The sequence below is a fragment of the Centroberyx affinis genome, unplaced genomic scaffold (genome assembly GCF_046629955.1).
Source record: "Centroberyx affinis isolate AG114_WGS23_722 - 3 ecotype Tasmania unplaced genomic scaffold, CSIRO-AGI_Caff_v1 ptg002871l_1, whole genome shotgun sequence".
NCBI classification, from domain to species: Eukaryota; Metazoa; Chordata; class Actinopteri; order Beryciformes; family Berycidae; genus Centroberyx; species Centroberyx affinis.
Window position 1 is genome coordinate 72,501 of NW_027281004.1, and position 21,240 is coordinate 93,740.

Here is a 21,240-nt window from a genome sequence, read left to right on the forward strand (position 1 = left end):
ATCATTGTAAAAGTGCAGTTGATTTCAGTGGAGAGTGTGGAGAGTGTCCCAAGATGGTCTAAATGCTGTTTCAGAGGCTTTTCTACCCTATAACCCTATATTGACTATCAGCAGAGGTGGGATGTAACAAAGTAAAAATACTTCATTACTGTACTTAAGTAAGATTTTCAAGTATCTGTACTTTACTCAAGTTTTTCTTTCACTGAAGAGTTTTTACTTTTACTCACTACATTTCAAAAGAAAAATCTGTACTTTTTACTCACTACATTTTCAAAACAGACTCGTTACTCTCGGGAAATCATCAACTGATTTTCTAAAATCAGCATCTGACGGCTTCCATCCCGGAAGCAATGTGATTGGCTGCTTGTTCAGCAAAGCCACACCAAAAATTAGGGAAAGGGAGAGAGAGAGAGAAGCAACACGAAGAAGAGAGACGCAACAAGCGAGAATTAACTTTAGTGATTTCAGCTGCTAGGGTTCCGGTTCATTTGAGCTGCAGACTCTTTCTTAAAGGATTTGAAACGGTACTTCAACTTCTACCAGAGTATATTTTTAAATGAGTATTTGCACTTTTACTTGAGTAGGGAATTACTTATGCTACCTCTGACTATCAGCAGCTTCAACATCAACATCGGCCTTCAAAATATTGGTTGAACCATATAAATTTAATTTCAGGCATTTATCTTTGTCCATCAGGATCATTGCATGCAACCTAGCAATAAACTGCAAAGGACAGAAGACAGTGCTAAGGACAAGAATGACAAATGGGTTTTCTCTGTAATTAATGACCCATGATGTGAAAATGATTAAACAAATGATTAACAGAGAATTAAGTGGGAACCTTGGGGTGGTGTGAGGGGGAGGTTCCTCTCCTGGCACCAACCAATGGGGTGAATGTACGGACTGCTGGCATCACACCTGCATAATGTGACGGACAGCGAGAACAACCATCCAGCTTTGAGTTAAAACAGAAAGTTCTGCCATCATACTGTGAAACCTACTAGAGCAGAAAAGATATGACAGACAGAATAAAAGAGCAATGTGGGCGTTTTACAATTTCACTATAAATGTAATGTCAGGAAAGGTTCAGGTTTAGTTTGACCATGATCATTAATTCATTAAAGTCTCTATTGTAGATTTGGATGCTCGTTTAAGAAAAAGATTAAAGACGAAATCTGGGCCTTGAGGCAGTGAGATTCAGAGCAACTTTATGGCCAACTCTAATGGGAATCATTGCCCAATGAGTTGCCTCAACAATATTGCTTTCACCTCATAAGAACTTCTTGATACCAAGATAACATAATAGAATAGATTTTTGACCCTTGCTCAGAGTATTTCCAATCTCCATTGCTTTAACAACTGCTTAGTGAATCCGCTGCTCTTTATTGCATTCATTGTAGATGTTTTCTTAGAAATTAGAAAGACCTTTAATCATTTTCCAAAGCCCCATGTTTCCCCAAAAGACGGACACAAAGGCTCACCAGTAGTCGTACGTGTCGTCCCAGTTGTCAAAGTGAACCAGGAAGCGGTCGTCCACCACGTCGGTAACGGTTGCTACGCAGATGAGGGAGGGGTTCATACGGTCGACGGCCTCCAGCTTCATCCCCACCTCAAAACCACACTGCATGTCGGTCTGAACGGAGACAGAAGATATTAACGACTGCACAGCAAGTCTGTGTGTGTGCACGTGTGTGTCTGTGTGTGTGTGTGTGCGTGTGTGTGGATGTGTGTGTGTGGAGGTGTGTATGTGTGTGTGTGAGTATGTAGTTTATGTATGTATGTATGTATTTGCACATGTACATCTTTATATATACATTTTTTATTATTATTAGAATTGTATAATTTATTTATTTTAATTTCTGTCTATTACTATTTTGAATTTGTTTTTTTTATTTATTTATTTTTTCTAAGCTGTACTTATAGTATAAAATGTCAATTTCTTTTGCACATCATATTTCTGCTATGTTATGTTTACCTTTTTAACTGACTGTATGTCTGCAGTTTTTCATTGAAAATTAATAAAAATTTGGTCAAAAAAAACAAAAAAACAGACAGACAGACAGACTTGCAACTTGGCTGATAGATGATCTAAAATTTATATAGAAACTGGACACAAAAAGGGGATTGTGCTGTTTGATTGTAAATGATCTTGATTTATTCATTCATTCACCCGTCAACCAACAGATAATATATCATGGCACAGTAAATATTCCTATTAAAACAGCTTTGGAAACTGTTTTGAACTGATATCAGAAAGATATTTAGGTTCTGATTTCACAAAATAATGCAAGTAGAAGCCATGAACGATAACTTTCATTCTGGCACTACAGTATATTTACACAGGCTGCCAGGCTGTCGTATCAACATCTAGTCAACATCAAAATGTTCACTGGAATAGATCGATATATGCTGCAAGTGATATAAAAGAACTTAATTGTTTGATTGTAACTGCTCCTACTCCATTCATTTACTCATTCATTCACCTCATCCATTCATGCTTGCTGATAATATAAACATATGAAATAGTGAATCTTACCCTCCCAGGACTGGCAAAGACCTCTTTGGGAGCCACTTGTGCTTTAGTCATTCTCAGGTAGTTGGTCCAGGTGAACTCTTCCTCTTTACAGCCTGAGGGAACGACAGGAATACAGAGAGAGACCAACCACTTACCTCTATTAACAAGATTATTAAAAATTATTAGTCCATTAATTAGTCAATGGACAGAAAATCTATAGATTATAATGTTGATAATCAATTAGGGTAATCGTTTTAGTAATTTATCAGGTAAAAATACCAAACATTTGCTGGTCACAGCTTCACAAATACTAAAATTTTGCAGCTTTTCTCTGTTTCATATCATTATAAAATAAATTTGTAACACTTTACAATAAGGGTACATTAACAGTTAACTAATGTGTCTGGTAATAATTTATTAATGGTGTTCATGTTAACTAAGGTATTCATTTATACATGATTTAATAGTTTATAAAGATGACTATTAAATAATGTATAAATTAATACCTGTTAATTACTGTTAATGCTTAATATGCATTAACTAACCCTTAATTAATGTACCCTTATTGTAAAGTGTTACCAATATTTTTTTTTCAGACTAAGTAAGCAATTTTACGAATAACTTTGGGCTCTGGTAACTTGTGATGGGCATTTGTCATTAGTTTTGACATTTTATAGACTAAACGATTAGTCAGTTAATCTAAAAAATAATCAATAGATTAATCGATATATAATATCGATATAATAATAATCGTTAGTTGAAGCCCTACAGGATTCACGTTTAGTGCAAACAGTAGAATAAGATCTCTGATAGTAGCCTGGTAATATAAAAAACAAGGAAAAGGACAAAGGGCTGGACTGTGTTTTTTGTACTATTTAATTCTATTTCGAGCTCTGCCCCTTTGGTCTTTCGTGGTGTACAGAGTGTGACCTCTGACCTTTGGGAGTGTACAGTTTGTGTCCGGTGCTCTCACACCAGCCTGCGGCGTGGATGTCGGGGGAGTTGGCGTTCACCCAGAAGTCGTGGCAGTCGGAGTAGCCGTCAAAATGGAGCCGCAGCCGGTAACCACAGACCTGGACGACGGGACGCAAGAGAGGAAACAGCAGACTGGTGAGCTTCTCTTTCTTTACCGGTCATGTAATATCTTCCTTTTTTTTTTTTACCCTTTATTTGTGGCCATAAATTTATCAGCAGAGTCAATGAGTTAGGAGTCATGAATGAAAGAGGAACATCTCTGGATTTAGCTAAGCATGATGGATTTGTCTGCGGTTTTTACTGTAATTTCCCTTCTCTGTTGTTCATACAAATTAAGAACACATGAAGAAACAGCTGAATCTGAGCATCAGTTCAGACTGCGGTTTGCCCTCAGTTCATTTTGTTATGCTCGGCTTTCCAAGCATGAGGAACGGCTGGCTATCAGATGTCAACATCCGTCTCCTTCTACCCATAAACCCTTGAGTTTTGCGGTCCTTTCCTGTACTTGGTTCGGATTACAGTCTCACTCCTTACGAACCGCACTGCACTTCTCTTGTTAGAGGACTGAGGCTCATATTTGGTGCCACCTGAGTTCAAACGGCATTGTTCTCACCTGAAGTAAACTAAAGGAGGAAACACTCCAGAATTCAAATTCCTGTTGGATGCACTCAGCTGGTGATTAGACATGTCAACTGTAATCAGCTTCATCATTCAGCTGTGGCAGTTAATATTTACAGTTGGTATTATTTTGGTTTACAGTCTCCAGTTATCAGTCTAAACTCTATAGTGTTTGTAGCTAAGTGGTAGTTTAACTTAATTCAATATTAATTTAATTTCTCAGGTAGTAATGTGTAGTAATTATTGATTTTATAAATAGATTTTTACTGTTTTATTGTGTCTACTTTTATTGTTTTATATTGTACTGTGTGTATTGCTTTTATTGTTTTAATTTTTATAAAAAGCACTTTGTAAACTCTTATTTATTATAACTTTATCATTATTATTATTATTATTATTATTATTATTATGACTTGTAAAATATCTGTGAATATTTTAATTGAGTGTTGAACTTGACTGAGGTTGATTATTGTGTTTATTGACTATTGGATTCATTTTCTTTGGTTTGCACACATACACACAAACATACATTCAAATAAAATCTGGACTGCGGGACATTATTATACAACCTGATATACAACCTGTTATACCATGGTGGTTAATATAGAACCAACACTGTTCTATCTAACATAAAGTGTAAAGTCAGTGTAATGTCAGAAATCATGTATAGGGGCTGCTACACCGGGTCAAATTCCTTGTGCATGTGATGTGCTTGTTCAGTAAAAGGTGACTGTAATCCTAAATAATCCGCCCGGAGCATTAAGGTCCATCGACCGCGTTAACGTCCGCCTGCCTCACCTCCGCCACGGTGAGGACGAAGTACATGGACGGGTGCTGGGGGTCGATGCCTTCCAGCTTCATCCCCTGCTTGAAGCTGTTCTTCACCGTCGGCACTCTCTGGGACTGGGACGCACCGGATTTTAAAAAAAACAAAAAAAAAACACCATACGTTTTAATACAGAGATTGAGATAAAATGAAATGAAAATTTAATGAGCCCTGTTGGGGGGGGGGGGGGGGGGGGGGGGGGATGGGGTCAGCAGAGGCAGCAAAGAACAGAAAGCAGATAAGAATAGACAGAGTGCAGATTACAGCCTGTTCATCACTCTCGCACTGCTGATAATGCTTTTTACTCTGTTTTTCTTGACTTCAGGCAAAGAAAGTTTTAATGTAAACAGTGTTGTAGGAGAACAGCAAATTACATACAAAAAAAACTCCCTCCATCCACTTTCATTTTGCATCTGAATGCATCATTTATAGCTTGCCTTGCGTTGTGTTTATCACTTTGTCCCAGGAAAATTTTAATTTCTTCTTTAGTCTCATTTTCTCCCTTGACAATGCTGCAATATTTATTCACCCAAGACATATAGATAGATTCTTCCCTGTGCTATAGGCAGTGGTATTGGTGCATTGCTAGTAAAAGAAGCAGAGAAAGAGATGTATATACTCTGTAAACCTGTGTGTACTGTCGACTAGCTTCTGCCCAAGCCACAGACTGAATATAAAAACCAAACGCACCTCTTGGAAGAGCTTGTTGGGCGCAGCCACAGCTTTGGTCTCCTCCAGATACTGAGCCCAGGTCCACTGCTCCGTCTTGCTGTCTCCACCTTCACAGCAAAAACAACCATTTAGGCTTTTTCACTAAGATATTACAACAACAACAACAACACAAAGGCATGCTGTCAAAATCTAAAGAAAGACACGCACATCCAAAAGATAGATGCTGGATCAAAGAAAATATCGAAGGGAAACACAACAGAGGATCCGCACACAAAAATGCTCCTGTAAGAAGAATTTAATAAAGATTTACTACAAACAACAGAGATTCACCATCTTAAAAAATATTGTTTTAAGTTGCTCGAAACGTCACTTCTTTATTAAATTCTTCATACGGGACCATTTTTGTGTGCGGATCTTCTGCTCTATTTCACTTCTGCTTTAAGACTGAAGGAAATAAAGAAAGGAAAGGCAGGTAATGGAGAGACAGAAGAGGACAGAAAGGAAGGAAAGAAGAGTGAGGAAGGGAGGGAGGGAAGGAAGGAGATTCTGTGGACAGCTAATATTACTGCTCATGAAATTTGAGATGTGTCTAATTGAAAATGTTCAGCTAAAGTAAAATATTGCTTTATGATCAATTCCTGATACCACAACATTATATTACCTCTTTCCATTACTGTACCTGTCTTGTCTGGTAGGAAGGGAATTAAGAATATAAGGAAAGGAAAGGCAGGCAATGAAGGGACAGAGGACAGGAATGAAGGAATTACAGAAGTAAGGAAGGAGGGAGGGAACGGAAGAAGGAAGTAAGGATGGACAGTCAACTAGCCAGATCCAAAGGAACGACTGAGCAAAGAAGTGAAAGGAATAATGAAAGAAGATATAACAGAGCAAAAACAACACAAAAGTAAGAAATTATGAGAGCAGTAGAGAGGTTTTGAATAATTTCCCGACTCGTCCTACCTCCTCTGTTATGCCTGCTGTCTGCCTTAGAATCGTCCATTTTCTCATCCTAAAAAAACACAAAACAAAAAGCTCTAAAATTTAGATTCCCAAAAGATCACTACTTCCAACAGAAATGAGCTATTTCCTTTGTTAGTGCTATGAAATATCGAACCTCATGCTCAACTTTTGACTTGCAGATCCTTTGTGCAACTGGTGAAGAATATATAGGTGGGTCACACACAAAACAAGGAGAACAGGAGAACAAAGAAGAACAAAAAGACAGAAACGTTTCTGGCTGACACACTGAAGAAGGCAGAAACGTTTGTGTCTCTTTGTTCTTCTTTGTTCTTCTATGCTAAAAAAAAATAAAGAAGAAAAGCATCATTTATTGTTTTGTGTGTAACCTACTTATATGTTCTTCACCCTTTCATTGGTACTATCCCAAGAGTGAAAACGACAGCCAAACATTCAAATGTGAAGCGGATGAAGATAATACAAACACTGAATTAAAGCAAATTTATTGGTCAGCAGACAATAAACTCGTTCACCATATCACCGACAATACTATCAGTGAAGAAGTGACACGCTCACTCACACTACACCCGTCAGATATGAGAACATTTGATTATCTCGGTGTAGTTTGCATGCAGTATGTAAAATGGAGCGACGCCGCCGCCGGCCCACCGTGCCCTCGATGTCCGAGTCTTCCTCCGAGGGACTCAGGTACTCCTTCCTCTTCCTCTTCCTCATGGGCTTCAGGTGATCGGGGTTAAGGGAGGACACTCTCCCGCCCGCCGGGACCTTCTCGACCCCGACGCTCCTCCTGAGGGGCAGAGAGGACACACACACACACACACACACTGTAGGTTTAAACATGATACTGTAGTCATGTTCTTTATTTTGTTATTATTATTATTTAGTTGAAATTAAAGGAATGATCCATCCTCGGACACTCTTACACTGTTAGATATAATCAATCTCTGATGTTCAATGCATTCCAGGATTTGATTTGTTGCAATTTACTATTTTGTTCTACCCACTTTCTCTCAACCTGCCTCTTCCACTTCAGTTAGTGATTTTCCTACATTTCCCAGAATGCCTTTTGACAACCCCCAGAGAAGAACTTGTTGCTTTCAATCAAAGATGGGCGTATGGGCATGTAAATCTAGCTACCACCTAGTTCATGAACATTGGAGCTTCTCTATGATCCCTTACTCAAAACATAACATGTCTTGTGGCTGCACTGCATTCTGGTCTATTGCGGCTGCTGCGGGTGGAGACATTTGTATCTCTGCCTCTTCTATGATGTTTTTTTTTTTCTGTATGATTGTTGAACATCTCTTGGTGCAAAATGGCGGCTCTAGAGAGAAGCCCTCGCTCTTTTATTGTGAGGAACTGACACCAAAACCTGACGTTTACTGTTGATGTTTCAGATCACTGAAACATTTTCTGCCATCAAACTCCATTGTAGCTGCTGGAAATATCTCAACATGGCGTCACGTTGTCCACATTTGGCCAGTTATCCACTGGAGTAAGACAAATACACCACCAAACAAAAACAAAATGCAAGGTAGAAACGCAAGGCACATTGCCAACAGCTGTTTCTTAAGAGCATTAAAGTGTTTTTTACAGTGGATTTTTCCTTTAAGTGGGTGAAACTGCCTTGTAAGCATTATATTTATGTGTGCAAGGATATCTGAGTGTGCATAAGTGAGTGAGTGAGTGAGTGAGTGAGTGAGATAGTGACAGATACAAAAAGTGGAAAAGAGAGTGCATGAGTGATTGTGCATGCATACTATGTGTGTGTGTGTAGCTGTGCATATGTGAGTGTAAAAAAAAGCTGAACTGTTACCAACGTACTTGTCAGTGATTGGCTCCCTGCGCAGCTCCTCTGTGTAGGTCCTCTGAGCTCTGGGTTCATGGTTCTGCTGTCCCGGTCCGATCTGGACTTCAGGTTTGGTCTGAACCGGCCTCTCCGGCTCCACAGCCGACCCTCTCACAGAGACTACAGGTGCCGACACTTCTGAAACAGATCCATGGGCCCGTTAATGAAAAGGCTCTATAAATAATGACACATTCGAGCTTTAGGTATACAAACATTTCTCAGAGGCAGAGCTGCTCTAGAGGCAGAAATAATTAGTTTAGTTAAACCTCAGTGGGCGGAGCCAAAGAACCACAGTATTTCAAAGCTCATGTTAGCTAGCTGGCAAACTACTATAGTATGGCAAACAAGGAAGTCTGGTCAAAATATAATGGAAACGACTTCTTTCCTACTGAGCACTAGACGTCATTTCAACATTGCATCTATGCTTTAGCTCTCACATACCAGGATATTTTTGGCTATGTACAGCACATTTAAACCAAGCAGTAAATACATACATATTCAAACAATGCAGCTGTAAATTTCAGAAATATATGCACCAGAAAAGTACAAGATAATGCTTTATTCTTTATCATTTCGTCATTTCATTTAGTCTAAGATGTAGACTGTCTGCTAATAATGCTAAACTGCAAACATGCATTGAAAAAATGTAATATATTATAATATTTGTTATGGTTGCCGTGAAGGATATGAAGACAATGTTTGGAGGAAAATTTCAAAGGAAATTAAGGAAAAATTTGGAAGATATTTAGCTGTAAATTGCTCAGATGCAAGATTCAATTGCAAATCCAGGTATCAAATTATTTGTGAATTAACCTTTGCATTTTGTGCTGATGTTCATTGTGTATAAAAAATGCAATCATAGAATTCCAGTTGGTTAAAGTCACCTTAAGAAATACTATCCTAAATCTAATTATGTATATTTTTTTGTATATATTTGTATTTTATTACTTTTGAAACCCTGGTATAAATACCATCTGTCTAAAACATAACATTATTTAATTTTGTGTCGAGGGTCAAACTTTTCATGAAGTAATTTTGCTCCGCTGGTCAGCAGATTCCCCGAGCAGCTCCGGTTAAAGAGATGTTAAAGGTTGGCTGCTGCTGCAATTTCACAGTGGTGTGTGTGTGTGTGTGTGTGTGTGTGTGTGCGTGTGTGTGTGCCTGTGTGCGTGTGTGTATGTGTGCCAAGTGAAAATGTTCAGCCGAAGTGAAATATTGCTTTGTGTTCAATGACACGGCCACAACCTTACATAACCCGTTTCCATGACTCTACCTGTCTTGTCTGGTGGAGCGCTTTCTGCGTCAGCGGATCTCCCAGAAGTCCCTGCAGTGGGTTCAGCGGTGCTGCTGGTGGTCCCTGGGGTTATCAGTGTACTCAGTGTTCCTACGTCACTCACACAGAACTACAACACACACACACACACACACACACACACACACACACGCATAAACAAAGTGCAATTGATTCAGCACCGATGGTTCCATCTGCTGCAATGTCATCATGTTTTTATCATTCATTCCGCTGCCGTTCATCACCTCAAAATACTCTTATCACGCCACAGTATTACAGTACTGAAAACAACATTATCATTAAAACCAAAGCTGCACTGCTGTCTGTGATCTCCTTCTTCCTCGCCTGCTCCAAACCAGATTCTTTACTCTTTACTGTCATGTTTCTGACAGCTGACAGAGTTCAGCAGGCTGTCGTTCTGAAAAGGGAATTGAGAAATCATGGCTCATGTTTCCTTGATCTAGTTTGGGTTTGTCTCTGTCTTGTTATGAGCGATGTTACGCACTGTGTCTTTCTCCAGGTGTTGCAAGTCGGTCTGATCAGCTGCCTTGCTGACACCTTTGGGTGGCACCTATAAAAGCTCCCTGCAGAACGACAGTGTGGGGGCCAGAGAGGGAAGAGCGTGCCTCAGTGCAGCATGTGGTTTTGGTTTTCTTTACAACTTTTTATATTGTTGGGTTTTTTTTTTCCTTTGAGGAGGGGGATGTCCAGTAGTCCAGTTTTTGTGTCTTTTTTTGTTAGTTGAGTGTTTTTGTGGTTTTGGGAGGTTCAGGGGAAACACTGGGTCCGGCGGCCTGAAGCGTGGTCGGCTCAGGAGCTTCCCCTTCCTCCTTTTGTTCTGTTTGTCTTCATCTCCTGACCCTTATGATTTTGTGTTTGGGTATTTTGGATTCTTTTTAATAAAAACTATTGCATATTTTCTTTTTTTAATGTCTTATGTTGTGGTCCTCTTGTGAGGGAGCTTAAGTTTTGAGGTGCACTGGACACCAACTGCCAAGGTTTGGATTAAAATTATTTACCAACCAAACAGCCAAAAGGCCCATGGTTTCTTTTTCTTGGACAACTTGAAAGTTGACTGAGAGAGACGGGAATGATTGGCAGAGACAGAGAGCGATGACGTAAGACAAAGGTCCTTGGTCGGATTTGAACCCAGGATGTCACATGGCATTATTCCCACAGCAGCCATCTTGAACTAACATCACACTCAAGGTAGGAAACTTTCCCCTGGAATAGCTGCAACAGTGGAATACTGAGACAAACCAGACTGAATAAGAAAATTGACCAAAATGGGAAGTTAGCTAGCTTACTAGCTAGTTAGCTGCTGGGTTAAATATATTACCTTTAAAATGTGAACCTATACCTCTCCAGATTCTTGAGATCCATTTGTTTCTAATACATTTTTCAGTGGGGAATTGTGATGAAATTATGAATATTTGTATGATGTGCATTTTGGTACACAACAGTAAGACAAAGCTGGGCTGTACTGGCTCTTCTGGATGGAGTTTCCCACTCCAAAGCTCCGTTTCATTAGTCATTTAACCGGCCCTACTTCACTTCCCCTCGGCACTCGGTAATACATAGCACCATGCATAATGCGAGTGGCCACTTGCAGAGCAGGGGAGCCGGGTCCGAGGGGGAGCAGAATATTTGAAATGGAATGCACTTGCCCTTAAACAGGCCTAATAATTAATAATAAGAATAAATAATAAAAATTACAAAGAACAATGAGTAATGAAATATTGCAGATGAGTTCATTTCATAAATATGTCCACATCCTCTAAATGTTGTTTGTTTACTTGCATTTATATTTATCACCTGTTCGTGCACCGGAATTGAGAGACGATCACAATGCATCCTGGGAAATATGCGCTTGTGAAGTCTACATCGTTGTTGACTCGCTCCCTCGGCCCTTGGAAGGGTCGATCTCAGAAAGTTCACTTGAGTTATCAGAGTAATGGAACGACACTTAAGATGGTGACGGGGAAGTGCCGAGGGGAAGTCAACGAGGGCCGGTTGAAACGACTAATGAAACGCACCGCAAGTGTGATGTAAGTTCAAAATGGCTGCCGTGAGAATGAGGTCAAGGCGTCTTTAGCCAAATGAGCCACCAGGACGCCCCACAAAGCTCAAGTTTTAAGCAGAACATGGTGAAAAAATTGTTTGAATTCCTCTTTTGAAGGACTTGTAGTGAGTGAAGTCCTGCTTGCTGGGCTGCTAAACCTTGGAAGGACAAAATATATTATTCTATTGTATTCTACTCATTTCAATGGATTTCACAGTCCAACTTCAACATCTCTCACCTTGAGGTTGCTGCTGGGCAGGATGGCCATCCCCTCCTTCCACTCCAGGACGTGGACAATGCTACAAGCCCCGCCTACCTGGGCAGTCAGAGTGGGTGTGGCTGTCTCCTTGGCCCCGCCTCCTTTACCTGGGTCTCCCACGGCAACTGCTGGAGTCACCTCCACCTTCTGATGGCTGGGCGCTGGAGCTGAGGACAGAGAAACAAAGGTGCATTCAAATGTATAATCTTCGTGTTCAAGTCTGCTCAAAAACAATTTCCTTTGTGTTGGTTTCAGTAGATTCAGATATTCTTCATCGTCATCATCATCATCATCATCATCATCATCATCATCATCATCATCACGCCCCCCTGGGACTGGTCCTCACCTGGTAGGAGCAGAGCTGTGGTGGTGTGAGGCTGAGGCCGAGGCTTCTTGGCCGCGGCGTCACCGCTGCAGACCAGGACGGCATCGGCGGGGGGCGAGGAGGAAGAGGAGGAGGAGGAGGTGGTGGAGGAGGAGGTGGAGGAGGAGGAAGGGTCTGCGGGGGCGCGGTCTGGCTCTTTGGCTGGAACCTCCATGTTCACTTTGGCACTCATAGCGGCGTCCCTGTCCCTGTCCCTGTCCCTGTCCCTCCCTCCGGAGCGCTGGACAGGAAGGAGTAACAGGTTCAGGACCAGCTGATGCTCTCTGGTGCAGCGGCTCAACAGTGGAGCAGAGGGACGCCAGTATCTGTGTATTTTTTCATGTGTTGTGATGTTTTTTGTTTATTTATCTATTTATTTATTTTAGAAATCTTCATACATAGCTTATTATGTAGATCCCCTCTCATGCAGCCCTCAAAATCATTTTTAATGTTACAATATTTTGATTTATCTGAAGCATTTTGTACCATTTTTAAGATTTATTTAGGCTTTTTCCTAAGGGGATTTTTTTAGGGTATTTCTGGGTTATTAATACATTGCATAGTGGTACATGACAGAACCAATAAGCGAGAGAGATTATTTAATTTATTTGTATTTAGTTGTTTATTTGATAGGGACAGTGCAGTTAACATAGTTACACTTTATAATTGAAATACAAAAGATGTTGCACATGGAGTTTGTTGCTACTGCTAATTTCCAACCCTATAGTCCCTAGTTGGGTTTTTAAATAGACTACAACTATCTAAAATGTCTTGTATAGGCGAATAAAACGTAGGAAAATGACAGACAGTATAATCTGATTTGAACCCACTTTTGGTACCAGTTTTGGTTCTCCTGACAAGATGTGACAAGACTCATGAGACCATTATATGACCATACAGTCTCTGCTGATCCAGACTTTTTGTGAATTTCTCGCCTCTCACCCCGCCATTTTTCTTCCCACAAAATGGTTTTGGGTTTAGGTTGAACAAACATCAAACTACAGGAGAAAAACACTCTTCATACTGGAGAGGGAGATTCCACCCAACTTTAAAATATGAGGAAAAAACATAAGTGACTTATTTAACAGTGCCATTTTACAGAATAAGGTTAGAACCGTCCTCCATCACCGGTCCATGACCCCGTGTGACTTCTCAAAAGCCTCAGATTCCTGCCCTCCAATAAAAAAAGCAATAATGGTGACACACCATTAACAGTATTTACGCAGGCTACCAAGTCCACACACACACACACGCACGCACACACACACACACACACACAAAAACAGCAATTCCGTTAAAATGGCGGAGGATCTGAAATCCATAAGGCAAAATGAGTAAAAGCATAGGGTCTCAATTCCTGTGAAAATCCCATTTACAGAGAAATGAACCCTAGCTGTAACCCATTCTGCCAAGATCACGAATGAATGAGCAATATTTTCACCTTAAAACAACGTTACGCGCAAATGTAATTTAACAACCATTGTGCGACTGCTTCTACTATTGAAAAATATATCTAAAAACAATTAGGTCAATTAAACGCGTGCCTTTTATATGTGTTAAAGCAGAATAGCTTTGTGCTTGATTATATTCACAAATACAAGCGCTATATTTCCAAACCTCAGGAAAAAACAAAATATATCATGACACCTCACCCGAAGAAACGCTTACACCTGACCGACGGCCGTGTCTGCGCCGACGGGGAGGAAAACTGTAAATGTTAAATAAAATTCATGGGTTTTCTGATCAATTCGGAACTGAATTTGGCTTACCAGCTCTATCTCCTGCGGCTCCGGGGCTCCGACTGCGCATGCGCGGTGCCAGTGTACAGTCACCGCTCATACAATGTAACGCTGAAAGACTTCCACTGAAATCGCTCCACTTTCCATTATGGTCGATATGGGAAAATAATGTAGTGCGGAATCGATTCGTCTGGATGTCGTTTAATAAAAGGCTTTTCAGTCATTTTTTTGTTTTATTTATTATTGCAAAAATAACCAGATAATCCTCTGCCTGCACCCCCCTCCTCCCAAATATTAATACTGTTCACTTTCCAGAAACGGCCAACCCTTAATGAAAGACCATTTATTATATAATTAGCTGGATATAGGTCACGCCGATACTGCAGTCAAGGTTTTATAAGTGGAAATCCTTACATATATGGAAGTAAAAAACAAGACAAAAAACAGTTTTCATTAAGAACTTTTATTAAATGTACAATAAAAAAGGACATTTTTTTTTCTTCAATCAAAGCTAGTGAGTGGGATGCATTCAGGTTCGGTGTTTCACAACCCAAAAGCAGACTAGACTACAGATTTAAATGCATCCTGTACAAATGCAACTGCTTCTCTACTAGCTGCACACCTGAAACAAAAACAGGAGCCGGACATGTCCCTTATACTCTTGGATTCAATCGAGCTATGATAATATAATAAAAAGCAATGGATGAAAACGCACTCAGAAATTGAAAATAGCTTAAATCGGGGATGCAGTCAGGACGACAAAGCATGAAATAATCATGTGAGGAAAGCGGGAAGCTCCAATGGTGATGAATTCAAGTTCTATCCAAAAATGAAATCCAGAGAAGGTAATTAAAAAAAAAAAAACCTTAATCATGTCCCATTTCAGAGACATCCTGCTCAAGGCTACCAAAAAAAAACCCCCAAAAAAAACAAAAAAAAAACACGAGTAGCGAGGGAAAAAGTATTCAAAGCTCACCACACAAGCTCTATGTACAACAGATTAAAAGAGGATCAATAATTTTGCACCTACGACGTATATTTCTCGACAAACATGAAATTCAAACCCTTCTCATGCCTTGTAGTATGCAGTTCTACGTTCTCGCATCCTACTTATGCATTTTTAAAGTGCCATGAGAGAACACCAAGATTGACTGATCCAATGAGAATGCACCTACTGGGACTGCAGTGACTGACAAATCAAACAGGGCAACCCCACTCCCATGCTGCATCCAAACGCTCTACTTTTCTCCCACAAACATGCACTTCCTCAGTATAAAAACAGAAAAGCAGTTGTACAAAAACAATGCCTGGATAAATAGGCGATGCCATCAGACTGGGGACCCTCACATTGACAGTGACTCGCATAATTATTATACCAACATGAAGAATTTTGCTCCAAAACGATATACCATTTGGAAAATAAATTAATTAAAAAAAAACACAGATGCTACCAAATGATTGTTGGCATGACAGTGAAGCTCATTATGGGTTACTATGAGTCATCTTAAGACTGGTAGTTCTGTTTCTGAGGATGGAATCATCTGTGTTTTTGAGATGTTGACAAAAGCAGTTCAGGAACCTAATATTTTCCAAAAATGGATGTATTGTGGATCGAAACTCATCAAATGCTGGCATGTAGCTCTGCCTATCTTTGCGGTGGGTCTCCATCTAAAACATGTGGGACAAGTGCACAGTTGAGGGAGAAAAGTAGACAGGAAGCATAAGCCAGTATTGCGACAACTCTGCCTGGTATGTACAGCACAGGGATCAAGCAGAACGGCGAGAGAAACGCCTCCCTTCCCCCCCCGACTCCTCTAATCCTGAGAGGCCGATCTGGACCGAGAGCGAGATCGCGAGCGGGACTTTGAGCGGGAGGGCGAGCGTTTCTCCCCGGATTTGGATCGCCGGTCGTCCGCCTGCGGGGACGGGGAGCGGGAGGCGGATTTGACGGCGCTCTCCTCCTTCCCGTTCTCCACAGGGGAAGCAGAGCGGCTGCGGGACTTCTTGTCGCCCGACTTCTCCTTGGAGCGGCTGCGGGAATCCCGCTCCGACTTCACCTTGGAGCGGCTCTTGGAGCGGGACTTGGATTTCCGCTCGCCTGAACGGGACCTGGATTTGCGGGAGCGAGAGCGGGATTTGCGGGTGCGGGATCGAGAACGAGACCTGCGGTTGCGAGAGCGGGATTTGCTTCCCTCAGACTTGGAGCGAGACTTCCTTCCTGATCTGGAGCGGGAACGATGGCTTCTCTTGTTGCTACGGGAACGAGACCTGTGAGGAATACAAGAAATGTGTGTCAGTCAAAACGCCCTGAAAATTCACTAACATTTGGTATTGATGTCAAGATGGACTCAAGACTCAGTCAAGATGCTTAAACTACACCAGTGCTTTCACCAAGACTTACTTAAAGTACTTACACATGTACTTTAAGTAAAGCAAGTTCTGATTCTGTTGAGTCCCACAGCACATTTGTGGGTTTGCAAGCTACACTTGAGGATTTCAAAACATATTGTAAGTAAGTGCAAATATCAGTAGATGCTGCTCAATAAACCAACAATTTGTAGAAAATGACTTTCTCTTATGTGCTGTAAAAAGCTGTTTGATAGCACACAGAGGAATCAAGTGTCTGCCTGACTGGCTCCAATTTTCTCTTGATGTTCACAGGAGTATGGTTAAAGATAAAGATACAAAAAGAAAGAACTGATTCAAAGAAAAGTCTATTATAAGCTTTTAAGCCTCACCTGTATTCATTTGGATTTTTCCCTTTCCTCTCAATTTTTAGATTTTAATGTGCAAATGAACATATTAAAACCAGAGCTGGTCTCACCTGGAGCGGGATCTGGAGCGGCTCCTGGAGCTCCTGTGGCTACGGCTCCTGCTGCGGGAGCGGCGGCGACTACGAGACCTGAGGACAGCGGGGGAAAAATGAAGCCAAAATTGAATTATGGTCGGATGCCCTTGGGAGGTGGCAATGTTGCGCTACGCGTTTGCTTGAAACAGTGATTCTCCTCACCTGGAGCGGCTGCCAGAGTAGGACCTTCGTCTGCGAGGTCGGTCCTCCACCAGGCGGATCTTCCTCCCGTTGATGTCTGTGCCGTCCAGCTTGTCCAGGGCCCTCTTCATGTCCGAGTGCGTCCTGAACTCGATCACTCCCTCGTTGGTGCGTTCCTTGTGGGCGTCCGCATAGGTCACCTCTCCTGCCTGGCGCATGAAGTCCTGGAGGACACAGGAAAAAAAAGTGTAAGAAGTAGGGGGGAAAAAAAGGATCTCAAAAATTCAACAAATAATTCAAGCGATCTTCATAGGGTGTACGCTTAAGTTTGTCAGTACATTGAGGTAGGCTGAAAAATCATCTGATCAACATGTAAAAAAACATCTGTGAAGAAATATTTTAGCACTGCCAAGGCTTACTTAACACCAGAGATGGAAACTGTACCACCTACAACTGCTGTCCTATCTTTGGCACTTGTCTGACACCATCCATAAATACACACCCAGCCTGTTCCTCGTCTAGAAAGGTCTATGTTGCACAACAACCCGGTCTACATTGGCAAAAATTCACAAGTAACAGAACTTCCTCTCCATTTGAGTTTCATGGCTGAGGTTTAACTTAACTTGAATATTTGGTTTTAAAGGTAAATGTTGTTTGTAGCATATATTATAACATGTCAACTCTTAAATTTTGATTCCAAGCTTGTTTGTGTTTTGGGGAAAATTCATCATCGGAGATTATTTTACATTTTTTCTAGCAGTGGTGTGAATACTGGGGAAACACTGGTTTATGTTCCTTCTCCTCATGCTTACCTTTAAGTCCTGCCAGCTGCAGCGACTGGACAAGTTCTCCACGACGAGTCGGTACTCGGTACGGACAGGAGGCCCGTACTTATCCCTGCCAGTGCGACTCCGGCTGCTGTAACCACCACTGCCTTTAAAAACAACAGAGAATGGAGAAAGTCAGAGAAAAACAAAATGGCTGACACACAGAAACATCAGCCTGGGTTATCAGATGAACAAAAGAAAACAACTTGCCAGATAAGAGTCCAAGTTGGTAATTTTTTTTTTGCATTTTACGAAGAATAATGAAAGAGGCCTTTCTGATCCCATTTCAAGTCAACACAAACCTTCAGATAAGTGATCTACAAGCCACTGCACGGGCTCTTTAAAGTTTGTATAGCTCAGCGTTTTGAAGTTGTTCTCTGCTGCAAAGAACACCACTGCATCTGTTTCCGGCAATACAAAGCCTGCCATACTCTGGTATAACACACTGTGATGCTTTAGCTGCATAAACAAATGGACAGTGATGTTCTTGCAAGACCTTTGAACCCTGAAAAACATAAAAAAGGAGGCATCCACATGGGTTGGTGTCAAGAACAGTGTTCGATCAAATTGAGTAAGAACCACTGAAAGTAACACATACACCAATCTTTTTCTTTTAAGCCACTTGACCGGATGTCAAGTCTCAAATTTGTTCTTTTCCAGTTTGCTCACTTACAACATTTCTTTACTAGAGCCGCTCCACTTATTTTTGCTGTCAACATAGAAACCAATGGCAATCCTCACCATCACCCCTGGTCTATTGGCAAAAGGTTGCTGTCATCATGGCTTCCGGTTAGGTCAGCCAAGGATCAAGGGGGGGCAAAGGTCACACACACATTGTAAGGTGAAAGCCAAGGCCAAACGGGACAGGCAGTCATCTTAGCCAGTCATCTTTAGCCTCAATGGACTCTCAGCCTCAGCCCGCAACTGGACTCTTTCAAATTGAAACATCAAGGACTTTTGTTAATGTTGAATATAAAAAATATATACCAAAGTTATAGTAAAAAATAGTTATACACATTTCACATGAAAATGTTAGTCTATTTCTAATGATTAGGCTAGAAACTATGCAAACTATGTTGGTGATGAGGGTTTGCGATAAACATACATTGTTCCGAGGTGCAAACACAAGGAAAGGGGTTATGGAAATCTACGCCTTAAAACATGACTCACCAATCTGTTAAATATTATCTAAGACGGCTTTGCAATCCAAGATAAGAAAGAGCCCTGTACTCAAATGTCTGAACTATGGCCGACTCTCACTACAGGATGAGCTCCAACACAAGAAAAAAAAAAAGCTGGATCCTCCAAACAGAAAGGCATTTTAATCGTCAAGGTTTCATTAACTACATAGGAACTTCTCTGTCTAGGTGTATTATTATGTAACAAGCTGGACGTATATACTCTAAGTGAATGTGCCAATGCTTATTACATAATTACCTTGCATAACTACTGGGAGTTGCATGCAGTCTAGGCTGTAATTTACAATGCCACCGCATGATACTTAAACTTGGGATTCAAGACTAACTAAAACGTGTGTACCTGTGAATTAAGAGTCAACTTGAATGGTCAATCAGTTATGTTATCATGGCAAATGATCAGTGAATTTTGCTGCAAGCCTGTTGATAGCGAAATTATCTAGCAACACAACAGGTCTGAGTGCAGTCCACATGGACGCCTCAACCCGAGGGGGAGGGGGAGAGGGAGTATCTTGTAATAGACTGCACTTACTGCGCCCACCGCCCCCGTAACCCCCACCGTGGCCATCCCGGTCTCGCCGCGGCCCCCGGGCGTGCTCGACGATCACTCGCTCCCCGCACAGCTCCTTCCCGTTCAGCTCGTACACAGCGTCATCGGCATCCCGGTTGTCCTCGAACTCCACGAAGCCGTACCTAAAAAGGAAAAACAGTTTAAATTTAAATAAAGTTCAGTTTACATGACACGCCGTGCGCGCAGTGACACGGAGATAATCTACAACTTGGCACGCTGGCTCGGCATGGCAACTCAGCACTGTAACAACACAAAGACGCCATATTGGCCATGCGACATTTGCCACACGGGCAAGGCGAAAGTTGAAGGAACAATCGAGAATGAATAATACAATAAGTAATATTTTAACACACCAACTTAACGGTATCAAACTTACGAGAGGATTGGCTACATGGATGCAACATAATATTAGTTAACGTATATCTGCACAGGAGCGTGAAATGCTAGCGGGCTAACGTTGACGTCGTTAGCACTGACGGATAGTTAGCTAGCCCGCGATGGCACACAACTCACAGGACAACTCACCCATTTTTCAAATCAATTTCCATGAGCTTTCCATATCCACTGAAAAATCGTTGAATGTCTTTTTCGCGGACATGGTAGCTCAGTCGTCCGATATAAACACGAGGCATGTTTTCTGGCTAACGTTATCCTCGACTGATCTCTTAGCAACGACTATCGCCTGCCGCTGCGGCTAGTGTAGTTTCTCGCGCTGCGTCTCTTCCACGAAGCCCTGGGCTGATTGTGCCAAACCAGCCAATCGGCATGAAGCTATAGTGGGGCATTTCCGGAATTGATTTTCAAAATAAAAGCAGATCTTTATGATTCATGGGACATTTTTGACGTAAATAATATAAACGTTTAATATGCCCGTGACACTGTTTTTGAATTAATTTACTTCATTTACTTATGGTGAATAAATTGATTATAAACAGTGTAGGCGTTAAAACTATATATGGGTAGATATGATAGGCCCCTGTCCAGTGTTAGCTATATGGATGCATTAATAGTCTGTCAGCAACCAACAGGACATGACACCCTATGCATGGCACCCATGTTAGAATCTGGCCATTCTCGTGCTATAAATCAGTGGTTCTCAACGTCGGGTCCGGGGACCACCAGGGGTTCTTGAGGGGGTTCCAGGGGGTCCCCAGCAAATTGATGAATTGTTAAACTTCACCATTATCATTCTATTATTATAGAAGTTAACCCAATTAAAGAATGTAGAAGAATGACTGTTTTGATCATAGTTTCACTTATCACTCTACCTACAATACAGATACTCATGGAATTCTGGACAAAATCATATCTAGCAATAAAAATAGTCAGATTCGCATCGGAGAGACAAAATCTCATCAAATGGGTGTCCGTAGCCCTAATGTGGACTAAATTAGGGTCCTTGATATGGAAAAGGTTGAGAATCACTGCTATAAATGGTTCAGTCACAAGAGTCAACATGGAACTCAAATAAGGACTGGCAACAGCCTGAAACCACTAAAGTTAGATTTT

The 21,240-nt window shown here is 41.2% G+C and overlaps 2 protein-coding genes across 3 annotated transcripts in view; both read right to left on the reverse strand.

Annotated features, from left to right (window-relative positions):
• Nucleotides 1-12,602, reverse strand: part of l3mbtl1 (L3MBTL histone methyl-lysine binding protein 1) — a 19,209-nt gene extending 6,607 nt beyond the window's left edge. Inside the window, exons 1-12 of the mRNA XM_071536434.1 lie at nucleotides 12,392-12,602; nucleotides 12,025-12,212; nucleotides 9,707-9,836; nucleotides 8,409-8,571; nucleotides 7,233-7,371; nucleotides 6,567-6,615; nucleotides 5,625-5,713; nucleotides 4,907-5,011; nucleotides 3,453-3,588; nucleotides 2,537-2,628; nucleotides 1,482-1,633; nucleotides 842-918 (exon numbers count right to left, since the gene is read on the reverse strand). Of these exons, the coding sequence (XP_071392535.1) occupies nucleotides 842-918; nucleotides 1,482-1,633; nucleotides 2,537-2,628; nucleotides 3,453-3,588; nucleotides 4,907-5,011; nucleotides 5,625-5,713; nucleotides 6,567-6,615; nucleotides 7,233-7,371; nucleotides 8,409-8,571; nucleotides 9,707-9,836; nucleotides 12,025-12,212; nucleotides 12,392-12,602 (1,531 nt within the window). The remainder of the gene's footprint in view (nucleotides 1-841; nucleotides 919-1,481; nucleotides 1,634-2,536; nucleotides 2,629-3,452; nucleotides 3,589-4,906; nucleotides 5,012-5,624; nucleotides 5,714-6,566; nucleotides 6,616-7,232; nucleotides 7,372-8,408; nucleotides 8,572-9,706; nucleotides 9,837-12,024; nucleotides 12,213-12,391) is intronic.
• A 1,999-nt stretch (nucleotides 12,603-14,601) lies between these two features.
• LOC139658332 (serine/arginine-rich splicing factor 6-like) lies at nucleotides 14,602-20,434 on the reverse strand. 2 transcript variants are annotated; one of them, XM_071536436.1, is made up of 6 exons: nucleotides 20,257-20,434; nucleotides 19,698-19,853; nucleotides 17,950-18,067; nucleotides 17,159-17,361; nucleotides 16,973-17,050; nucleotides 14,602-16,311 (listed from the first exon to the last, which is right to left on the reverse strand). In XM_071536436.1, the coding sequence occupies exons 1-6, from the start codon at nucleotides 20,361-20,363 to the stop codon at nucleotides 15,963-15,965; spliced, it is 1,011 nt and encodes a 336-aa protein (XP_071392537.1). In that variant the 5' UTR covers nucleotides 20,364-20,434; the 3' UTR covers nucleotides 14,602-15,962. The 2 variants fall into 2 exon arrangements, with proteins under 2 accessions (XP_071392537.1, XP_071392536.1); XM_071536435.1 differs by having other exon boundaries at nucleotides 14,602-16,416; nucleotides 17,950-18,071; nucleotides 19,693-19,853.
• Nucleotides 20,435-21,240: the final 806 nt, after the last annotated feature.